At 36.5% G+C, this 12,507-nt stretch overlaps 1 protein-coding gene across 1 annotated transcript; it reads right to left on the reverse strand.

The window, feature by feature from the left end:
• Window positions 1–924: 924 nt before the first annotated feature.
• Window positions 925–12,085, reverse strand: CYC2 (mitochondrial peripheral inner membrane protein; the record flags this gene model as incomplete). Its single annotated transcript, XM_035731843.2, has 4 exons — window positions 925–1,038; window positions 4,324–4,593; window positions 6,621–7,343; window positions 11,867–12,085. The coding sequence occupies 4 exons, from the start codon at window positions 12,083–12,085 to the stop codon at window positions 925–927; spliced, it is 1,326 nt and encodes a 441-aa protein (XP_035589809.2).
• Between the last annotated feature and the right edge of the window lie 422 nt (window positions 12,086–12,507).

The following is a 12,507-nucleotide window of genomic DNA, read 5'->3' on the forward strand; positions in this document are numbered from 1 at the left end:
CGATATTGCCTTAATTCATAGGCCTTATATGAAAAGATGGATAATGGCTAGCAGTGGAATCCAGTTTGACGCGCATTGTTTCACACTATATCTTACCTCATTGTTCACTTTCACTACACATCAATGGTTGTAAGAAGTTGATGATGAGAAACCATGAAAATATAATGTATTCATATTATTCTACATTCATGTTTGTTCTGGCTTTTTTTTGATGGAGTTTTCTTCTCTGAGCTAGATGGTTTGATCATGGAGCTTTCATCGTTCATCTGAACAACATCATCAACACAAACGTCAATAGATGAAAGCTTCATGGCCAAACCATCCAGCTCAAAGAACAAAACTCTATCAAAATCATCCATCTAAACTACAAATCTTCCATATCTCAAAATCATTATTCTGGCTTTATTGAAAATTCATCAAAAAGGAACTAATTCCATGAAAAAAACATAAATGATAATTTCAGCAGTTGAGATCATGAGTCAATTGAAGCTAGACCACTATTAGAAACCTGGAACCACTAGACAGTCGTTTCGTCCTAGTATGGGACTCCTCAGCAGTGCGCATCCACGATTCCGCTCCGTGGGACTCGAACCCAGGACCTATCAGTTTCACACCAGGAGCTTAACCAACTAGACCACTGAGCCGGCATCCAACAGTGATCTCAACTGTTGAAATTACTACAATCTCCACAAAACCCCTTCTGATATTATTAAATGATAATGTTTTCTTGGTCAACTGTTTATTATATAAAGTAAATTACAAGAAAGATCAATAAAAGAGAGAAGAAAAAAAAGAGAAAAAAAATCAATTTTATACATAAATATCTGAAATGATATCACACAAGTATAATCATAATCTATTCAATGAATGGCATCTTATGGTTGTTTGTCTTAGTTGTTTATTGTTTTTGAATATGGATTCATTTCAACGAATCAATAATGAATTTGGTTCATTTATGGAATTTAACACATTTGAATCATCTTCAAGACTATGTTCTTCAACTTGATGATGTAATACTGTCATTTCATCAGTAAATTCCTACAAAGTAAAATAAGATGAATCATTTAAGAAGGATAATATTCATAATAATTATGTCATGTAGAGAGATGTGACACTGTAGATAGGTAGATGGTATTTTCTATGGGTAGATGTCAGTTGAAGTATTGTTTAAAGCTAAAAAGGAATATCAGAAGTTTTCACAGATTGAAATCATGAGTCAGTTGAAGCTAGACCACCATTGAAAACCTGGAATCACTGGACGGCCGTTTCGTCCTAGTATGGGACTCCTTAGCAGTGCGCATCCACGATCTCGCACCACGCTGGGCTCGAACCCAGGACCTACTGGCTTCGCGCGCGAGCACTTAACCATTAGAGCACTGAGCTGGCATCCAACGGTGTTAATGTCTAACCCGCGTGGTGCGGGATCGTGGATGCGCACTGCTGAGGAGTCCCATAGTAGGACGAAACGGCCGTCCAGTGCTTCCAGGTTTTCAATGGTGGTCTAGTTCAATTGACTCATGATTTCAATCTGTGAAAATTTCTAAAAATCTCCACAAACCCCTTCTGATATCAAAAGGTTTGTTTTTGTGGATATTACAGTCATTTTAACAGTTGAGATCATGAGTCATGTGAATTAGATCACTATGGAAAATTTGGAAGCATTGAACGATCGTTTCGTCGTATCATGGGACTCTTCAGCATTGCGCACCCACGATCGCACCCGTGGCATTCGAACCTTAGACCTGTCAGTCTTATTGTTGGACGCCAACTCAGTGGTCTAGTGGTTAATTGTTCGCTTGCAAGATTAGTAGATCCTGGGTTCGAATCCCACGAATGGGTTCGTGGATACACACTGTTGAGAAGTCCTATACTGTGACGAAACAGTTGTATAGTTATTCCATGTTTTCAATGGTGGCTTAACATCAATCAGTTCATGATATCCATCTAAAACGCAATATGATTCATTCTTTTCCCAACAAACCAGTGAAAAAAAAGGATCCATGAACTTAAAACTTAATGAAGATACTGTAAACAAAACTTTTAATAACAGTGTAATAGTTTTAGTGAGGAAATAAATATCTTCCTGTTTTATTGAAAGTGTTCTATACTAATTATTTACTTAGAGACTATTTCAGTTAATAGATCATCATTTACATTTAGTTTTGTGTGTATAGGAAAACTCCTCTAGTAAAAGCATAAATATAAACTATCGATTAAAAGGAATCTTTCTATCTCTTGTGATCATTTTATTTTTATTTTAGCACATAGATATTAGTACAAGGAGGCACCAAATATATATGCGCCACACAAATCTCATTTGATATGTGTGAGGACTGTGATAATCCCCGGGTGCCCAAACAGAAGCAGGTGGTTTTCTTAGGGGTCATACCCAGAGCTTTGATCTGAACGTCTGATTCACAAGGCGAAGTGAAGAAACATCAAGAAATTCGGTCCCGTGGTAGCCGGTGACCAATAATTGGTTACTGGAGCCCATGTGCACCACTGATTCCGAATCAGAGTTATCTAAAATCCCCTGGGTGGATCCACTGTATCCACTAACCCGGTTAGAGCTCCGAACATTTGCTTTCCGTCCTCTCAATTTCGTAAACAACACTTTCACCACGAGAAAGCAATGAGTAGGATTTCCCTGGCAGAGGCTATATACGTGTGGTCATGTGAGAGCATTTGGAGAGGGAGAGCGGACTCTCCTCACTTTCGGCCGTACCAGGGCATCCATGTAACCGACTTCTATTGTAATTTAGATTAAAAGAGGATATAACAGTTTCAACTTGTCACTTGATGGGAATACAATGATATAGTTATAAAATTTATTCTGTTGACATCATTGGGATATTACAGGATTATTTTAAATATAATCGTTATACTTTACTAGTGAAGGTTATTCATATATATACAAGTTTTTCTTTCGAATGAAACAACCAGATTTCTTGAAATGACCAGTTGACCAACTTCTATAGCTGGATTCCTTTAAACAGAAGAAGAAATCTCATTCATTCTTTATGTTATCAATTACATCGGATATACAGTACGGAATGTAATAACGAAGAACTCATATTCATCAAGAAAACTTTAACGAAAAAAATGGCTATTCAGACCATTTCATAAAGAAGAATATGAAAAGAATTAGTTATGACAAGAAATCTAGTTGTTTCATTCCAATGAAAAACCTGTGTAATTTCTAAAACTCTCCACAAAACCCATTCTGATAATAATCAACTGCTCACTATTGACTGACTTCAGGAAAAACTCCTGGAGTTCTAGTGAGAAGCCGTTACCAGTGGAGTTCAACCGGTCTGTTGTGAGATAACAACTCACTGAAGACAATGGTGTATGGTGGCGCAACTTCGTGGATTGGTTGAAGTTAGACATTAACACCGTTGGATACCAGCCGGCTCAGTGGTCTAATGGTTAAGTGCTAGCGCGCGAAGCCAGTATGTCCTGGGTTCGATCCCCGCGTGGTGCGGGATCGTGGATGCGCACTGCTGAGGAGTCCCATACCAGGACGAAACGGCCGTCCAGTGCTTCCAGGTTTTCAATGGTGGTCTAGCTTCAACTGACTCATGATTTCAACCTGTGTAATTTCTAAAACTCTCCACAAAACCCATTCTGAAAAACCTTCTATATAAGTTTGTCATTGAAAAGTGATTGAATCTCTGACACGTTTAACCACAACAATTCAAAGAACATTCAATAAAGTAAAACTATGAATTCGTTACTATTTATTTTTTATCTCAGATGAGTTATGTCAATATTATAGAGTAATTTCAATGATTAAGATCATGAATCATTTGAAGTGAAGTTGTGGATGTGCACTGTCACTGAGGAATTCCACAATAGGAATGAAATGATTGTTCAGTGTTTCTAACTTTTCCATAGTGATAAGTCTAGTTTCAATGGATTCATGATCTTAATCATTGAAATGTATTTAGTGAATTCATTTCTGTTTATGATTGAGATCATGAACCGATTAATGTTAGACCATCACAATTGAAAACCTGGAAGCACTGGACGGCCGTTTCGTCCTATTGTGGACTCCTCAGCAGTGCGCATCCACGATCCCGCGAGCGGGATTCGAACCCAGGGCCTTCGGCCGCGCGCGAACGCTTAACCAACTGGACCACTGAGCCGGCATCCAATGGTGATAGTTTCTAACATCAACCAATCCACGAAATTGCGCGACCAACTTCCATTGTACTGAGGTAGATACCTGTCTCTACCCGACAAGGATTAGCTCCACTGATCACGGCTTCTCACTAGAACTCCGAGAATTCCCTCACGAAGCTTTCTGTTTAAATTACTTACTTTTAAACAAAGATGACATATTTTTGATGCTTTATAACTATCCATTTTTGATGCAATTTCATAAGGTAATAATCCAAGTACAGGATGTGAATGTGTTAATAATACTATACAATTTGAAGTTGATTGAAATGTTGTACATGGATCATTTAATGGATTTGGGTCCTTTGACATGATTGGTTCATTGATTTCGTTACTTTTCATTTCATCTGATATGATCGTATCGACTAATCTTTTAGGGGTTAATCCATGTGTTTCACAATTTTCTTGAAACTGTAATGATAATAATAAGAATAATATTGATTAAGATAGATTTATATTATGAACTCATGTGAACTGATAAAATAGGTTAGATATTAACACCGTTAAATACCGGCTCAGTGGTCTAGAGAGTAAGTATTCACGTAAGATACCGAAGGTCCTGGATTCAAATCCTGCGAGACAAGATCGTGGATGTGCACTGCTAAAGAGTCCTACAAAAAGGATGAAACGGCCGTCCAGGTTTTCAATGATGATATAAGATCAATCGATTCATGATTTCAATCAAAAACTTATTAATAACTTCTATAACCCTTAAACTGATAATTATCCGATTAGTTTGTTTCGTGTTTAAAATTTTGCTGAATGCTCATGCACAAAATTTGATTCGCTGGTGGTTGCTTTTCAGTATTTTCAAGGGTCATTGTAATTGGGACTTTGTAAGGCATGTCGCCATTGCTAACATTAATGAGTTTGACTGTCTTGTAAGCGGAATAAGTCAACTTTGGCCTATTCGTACTGTTCATAACCGATTCACGCGATCATTGATCGGAATAACTATACATGTGACGTGAATGTGTATATGAATGGTGCGAATGGTCCACCAGGGTGCTCGGTACCTGTATGGTTGAGCCATAGCATTGAGCTGTACTATTCAGATTGTAGCGTTAAAGCAGATATAGTATCTAGTTCTCCTGTGAACTGGGATTGAACTGTACTGCTTGGGTTATAAAGTTTAAGCCTGGATAGTGTCTGATTCTCCTGGAAACGGGATTGAGCCGTACTACTTAGGCTCCAAATTTTAAGCCTGGGTGGTGTCTGTGTTATAACTGTGAAAAATGCTGCTGATTAGAGGGGTAGCGAGTTGTTTATCGGACCAAAGACGCGCAAATACGTAGAACGACCTAGGGTTCTGATTGGTCCCGCTTCCCTGTCTAGCCCAGCCACTTAAGTTCAGAACGCAAGTCAAAGCCTCTGAGTTATGAATCATTATATTTCAAACATACTTTGTTTATATACCAGTCAAGCAGATCACAACGTACCACAAAATAGAAAATAACATTGTACAATAATGGCTAGTAGGAAAATGGCACGTTAAATAAATATTGACCAATAAGATGATACCATTTCATGTCCAAGGATAGCATCAGGCTTAACAGGATGATTTTTGGGATATTTTCCTGAATATCCCAACGATCTGGCTCTCCTGTTAAACAGGGTTGAGCCATACTGTTTGCGTTGTCACGTAAAAGTCTGGATAGTGCCTGATTCTCCTGAAAACCAATTACTTTTGGCCCACAAGGGTATATTATATAACTACATAGATTTATATTGTGAACTAATATGAACTGATAAAATTGTTCAGGTTCAAGTTAGATATTAACACCATTGGATAACAGCTCAATGGTCTAAAGGTTAAGCGTTCGCGTGCGAGACTGTTGGGTCCTAGGTTCGAATCCCGCGAGACAAAATCATGGATGCGTGCTACTGAGGAGTCTTACAATATAATGAAACGGCCGTCCGGGTTTACAATCAATCACTTCATGATTTCAATCAAAAACTTATTATTAGTATAGGGGTTGTGGAGATTATTAAGTTTTTGATTGAGATCATGAACCGATTGATGTTAGACCATCACAATTGAAAACCTGAAAGCACTGGACGGCCGTTTCGTCCTATTGTGGGACTCCTCAGCAGTGCGCATCCACAACCCCGCGCAATTTCGTGGATTGGTTGATGTTAGAAACTATCACCATTGGATGCCGGCTCAGTGGTCCAGTTGGTTAAGTGTTCGCGCGCGAGGCCGAAGGCCCTGGGTTCGAATTCCGCTCGCGGGGTCGTGGATGCGCACTGCTGAGGAGTCCCACAATAGGACGAATCGGCCGTCCAGTGCTTCCAGGTTTTCAATTGTGATGGTCTAACACCAATCGGTTCATGATGTCAATCAAAAACTTATTAATAACTTCTATAACCCCTAAACTGATAATTATCCAATTAGTTTGCTTAATGCATAAAATTATTATCTAAAAACATTGACTTACATGTAATGATGACAAAGAGGGAATGGATAATGATGATGGTGATGATGCTGATGATAATGTTGAAGATGAAGTAAATGGTCTTGTATACTCATCCATTTTTGATATCACATTCATATGATTTTGATTTAAATCATTTATCAAATGTTTATTTAATATACCATCTATATCAGATTGTATCCAATTAATAGACCATAAATTAGGCCAACATAAAATTGTAAGAAAATGAATGAATGATTGTATATGATAAGGATAATTTATATCCAATGTATTTATACTACTTTCATTGATTATCGGATGATTATTAGTAGTAGTAGTTTGATTCAGCTTAACATTTTCTTGTCTATTTAATAATAAATGATTATTGGTGTATATGTGATCAGAATTTGTACTTATATTATGTAATTTCATATCATTGTCATGAGTACTATTTAAGTATTGGTATTTACATGAGGTGTTTTCATTTTCATTGAATGAAATGGATTTCTTTGTGTTATGATCATGATTAGTAATAGTATTACTATGACTACTACTATTACTACGACTACTACTACTACTAGTGTTTAGGCTAATAGTAGTATCATCATTATCATCCTGGATGGTTGATTTTGTTGTTGTAATATGATGATAGAGTATATGTATAAGACATTGAACTTGATCCGTAAATGTTTCTTCACATCCATTACAATGATAATCCGTTATCATATGTTTATTTTGTAAATGAATCTAAAATTTTAAACAAAATAAGATCAAGTTCAATTATCAAGTATTTATGGCGAGACTCTAATTTATTGAAGAGCCTATCAGAAACGTTTCAGGAATTTCAAGGTCACAGAGCCAAGTTCAACACCTGATGCTCACACACGATCGGTTTACAGCGGATTTTAAAGAAGAGGTGACTAATAAAAAGTTCCTATACCTGTAACTGCGGTTATCAAATGACTGCATTAAAGTGTGCAAACTTTCATGATGAGATTGCATTCCGTTGTTCTTTATGTTGGAGAAAAAAGTCTGCTCGAACAGGGACTTTCTTCGCTCGATCGCGACTGATACTGAAGGAAATCATGATAATAGTTGCAAATTGGCACCAGTAACACTGGCTGCGGCGTTTGCAGATGTTACTGAAACTTCAGCCGTCCAATGATATGAGTATTGTCGTGATATATGTGCACTTAAAATGAAACGTCTACACCAATCATTCGGAGGAGTCGGAAGTATTGTGGATATAGATGAAAAAGTAGCGCAAAAGCGAAAATACAATAGGGGACGTAGTATCAAGGACGATTGGATAAGTAGCAATTCCGTAAATATACTTGACAGGTACTTGGAATTTATGATCGGTTAACGCAAAAGAAGCATTTTCAGAGGGTCAGAAACCCGCAAGCAAGTACAACAATACCAATTATACAGGAATACGTGCAGCCGGGCACTACGGTATATACAGATGATTGAAGAGTGTATAGATGCCTTCATAGACTTGGGTATGTCCATCATTTCTTAATGCATAAACGTCATTTTGTCGACCCTACTACTGGCGTTCATACTAACAACATTAAAGCCATGTGGTCGAGATTGAAGGAATTTTAAGACTGTACCATGGCTCCAGAGGACGACTATTATGGAGCCATATGGACGAGTTTCTATATCGTATGCATGATGATTTCAGAACATCTGAACCTTTATCAAACCTTAACAAGTTTTTAAATCATGTAAAAAAAGAATATCCACTGTAATTCATTACTTATAATATATTTTCACTTTATACTAACTGTCTTCTGATTGGCTAATAGTTGTCAAGGTCATTTAAGATTCGTTCAAAGGTCGTCCCTAAATTAGAGTCTCGCCGTGGCGGCTTGTTTGAACATCTGAGCTACATGTTCCTACCATTGATCTAGATATTTCAACATGTTATCTAATTTTGTTTGTTTGTTTTTATACATTGTGGGGCCTGAGATCTGACTCTAATTAGATCGTAATGAATGTTTGTTATCGTCTATCCTCGTATATAATCATCGACTTAAATCGCGTCAGTCAATAACGGATTTAGATAAGTCAAATAACGAGAATGGACTTTTAAATACATATAGTTTGTAATATGAAGTGAACGGAATAGGACGAAGCAAAACGACGCGTAGTGGAGATGGCGATTAAGCGAACTCCCATTTAACCAAACGTTAATCAACATTTATAGTTACACAAAAGTGTATTACAGACATGTGATAAGTAATGGGATAAGAAATGTACACATACCTACGCGTTGATATAAAAACAGTCAAGATTGATAAGCGAATAAATAAGAAGGTCAGAATGTGACTCAAGTAGAATGAATAGAATGGGCTGTCTGAAAGCTAGAATAAGGTGTATGGGCTTAACATAATAACTGACACTACAACATCATTGTTGTCCATTCACCACATAACCTATTCAGATGTGTTTCTGATAACTGTACAACCATTCGTTGCACAAGTTACAAAAGGGCCTAATCAGAGATATAGTGGTTACTGGTAATATGCAGTGAAATGAATGTACATTGTTTAGATGTCGATTGACTGAACTGCTAATTTCTAACTGGTGATCACTCAATATGTTATCGTCAGAATCGATCAAGAAATAAGAAATGAGAAACTTGTTGAAATACTTTGTGCAGAGAATTTTATAATGTACCCAAAAAAATTGGCGTTTTCCTGGTTAGCGTTTTTATTAGCTGGGGTCACTAACCCTATGTCAAACCCTCCTCCTTTACCCGGGTTCGAGACCGGCAGTAATACTAGAGGTGTTACATCGGAAAATAAAAGTAGATATGGAAAGAATAAATAACAAGTGGAAAAAGCTGGAAAGTATTGACCAGGACAAGGTTGTATGGAGAGTTCTGGTGGGTAGCCTATGCTCCTTCGTGAGGGGTAATAGGCGTAAGTAAGTAACTAAAAAAATTTAATATTAAGTAAAGCTAATAATAATAATAATAATAATATTACGCAATCTTCAGAAAGTCCTGAAGCTAAGTTTTGTTCACGATGACTAAGTGAAATCGGATAACCACATTGATTATCGTTAACTTTACATATTTTGCTTGAATTCTAAATTAACTAGACTGGTACTGATATGATGAATGTGCTTGGATTAATCCAACCTACCTACTAAGTTTGTTAATCATTTGAAAATTAAGTGAAATATTATCAAATCGGCAATTAGGCGATGAAGAAGACAGAGAAATGACATTTTCAATACAAATCCATATATTACCTTCGAAATTGGGGAAAAAGTTGGATGTAAGATGTTAACCTCTGTGGTCATTCTTACATTTTTATACAAAAGAATTCAATATAATATTTTATGGATAATGAATAAACATAAATAATGTGCAATTGATTGATCGCTGAGACGTTACCACTGAGTTATTCGGGCCGTGATCAACCTACTGTAGGTTTGAGATGTATTTATAATTAACTGATTGTGAAGCTGAGTAATCCGAGATCGAATCCATCAGGGAGCACTAGTTCCCTCAAGATTAAAGGTACACCTTGCTAACAAGTGCCAGGTAGCACGAAACCTAAGTCCAGAATTCCCTGTTGACTAGCCCAAACCACCATCTTATCTCAACATGGCGTATGATGTTTTCTCTTGATCAAAGATATGAAACTCGCGTTTATGAACCCAATATTGATATTCTAATTAAGACCAATATTTAGTTTTCTTTCTCTAAGTTATTAAAATACAAAAGTAATAACACTTAACTGTCAATTCTCAACAGAATAAAACACCCTCACCCTCTCACAATAGTGCACACAGTGTCGAGGCACCTAGACTGGTGGCCACATTGCATCATGCTCGATAGCATTCGATCTGCACTAATAAGGACTTGACACACATGACATTGGTCACCACCCAGTGATCAATCAATTGTGATTACATCTCAGTCCTAAAGGAGGTCGTTCGCAGCCCGGATAGCTCAGTGGTAACGTCTCTAACTGTGAAACTGGGTGACACGGGATCGAATCCATCAAGGAGCACCAGTTCCCTCGAGATTACAGGTACACCTTGCTGACGAGTGCCAAGTAGCACGAAACCCGGATCCAGGGTTTCCTGTCGATTACCTCCACCCACCATCTAATAAAACATCCTTCCAGGATTCCACTACTAGCTATTGTGTAAGGTGTAATCAACATGTAAACGTGAATAAGACTATATAATATGTATTCTAGGAGTTTGTATGTCAGTATGAACTGAGAAAAAATAGCCCATATAAGCAATACAAATGATCACAAACGTTATAACTTGATGGCTATAGTGGACTAATGGCTAATTTAATAAAATGCTCTCATTTTAAGTGATGAGTACACAGTTTAAACCACAATATGAGTATCCATACAAGTATAATGTAAAGTTTGATAGATCAGGCTTAATTCAGATAAGCATTTGTTATGCATTCAGTCAGTTAGTTACAATGTAGGACCAGACACATATATGTATCGGTCCAAGTTGCCACACTTCATTAGCACAGCAAGTTAAACACCGAATTCATAGAAGTAGTTCATTCAATGGTGGTAATATATAAAAGAAAGATTGCATATAAAGATATAATGCAGGAAGTAAGAATTGGTTCGTAAAAAGAAAGATATGAAGCCATTTTAATCCCTTGGTTTAAGGGAAGACAGAGAGTGTATACACCGATGCCATTGTGATCGATCGATTCTGAACTATATCACCCACAGACTCCAACCAGTGGTTAAGATAGTCATGTGGATCCTAACCAAGTAGTCTGATATGCATTACTTGGTAAAATCTAAGAACAATACAATAAATCATTTCAGACTTTACTGTTCCTTTTGTTTCTATCCAAATTATTCTCTATTCTTGTTTTTTTTCTCTTAGATGTTTTTAACTTTCTACCGTGAAACATTTCACTTTCGATGAATGAGGTATACTACTTATATTTATCAATATTAATAGTATATACCATAATGTCATCAATCATAATTCAATACATTAAGTAGTTCAGAAGAGGTTTTGTGAAGATTTTAGTAATTTCAACAGTTGAGATCATGAGTCAATTGATAGGTCCTGGGTTCGAATCCCTCGAGGTGAGGTCATAGATACGCACTGCTGAGGAGTCCCATCATGGGACCAAACAGCCGTCCAGTGCTTCCAGGTTCTCCATTGTGGTCTAGCTTCAATTGACTCATGATTTCAACTGTTAAAATTACATTAAAAAAGAAAAAACAAACAAAGAAAGATCAAGTGAAACATACCAATAAATCAATAAATTGATTAAAATTCAATAAATGATTACATATATTACATAATAATTTATAATTATTAAATTCATTAATTGATTGATTCAAATGATCCCTTTTTTGGAATGGATCTAAATTGGATTGATTAAAATGTATAGACATATGTTGAACAAACATATAAAAATTGATTGTTTCCATTTGACATATTGAACAAATAAATATATTTGAATTCATAGATGAATATAATAAATGATTCAATTGTTGTTGTTGATGGTGGTGGTGGTGGTCGTCGTCATCGTGGTGTTGTTGTTGTTGGTGGTGGTGCTGGTGGTCGTCATCCTGGTGTCGTTGTTGCTGGTGTAGATTGCGGTGATGGTCGTCGTGGTGATGCTGTTGTTGTTGTTGTTGGTGGTGGTGTTGGTCGTTGTGGTGGTGGTGTTCTTGTTGTTGTTGCTGATGATGATGATTAGATTTTTGTTTATATAAATAGGATTGAGTTTTATGAATTCTTTTAAATTTTCCATATTTTTTTATTTTTATTTTTTTGGTTTTATTTAATTTATTATAAAGGCGTAAATCTAATGGTAAATTAGTTTCTGAATGAATAGAAGAAATTTCATTATTCTTATGTAAATCATACATTTTGTTTTTGGTAC

This window comes from Schistosoma haematobium, chromosome ZW, assembly GCF_000699445.3.
Source record: "Schistosoma haematobium chromosome ZW, whole genome shotgun sequence".
Taxonomy (NCBI): domain Eukaryota; kingdom Metazoa; phylum Platyhelminthes; class Trematoda; order Strigeidida; family Schistosomatidae; genus Schistosoma; species Schistosoma haematobium.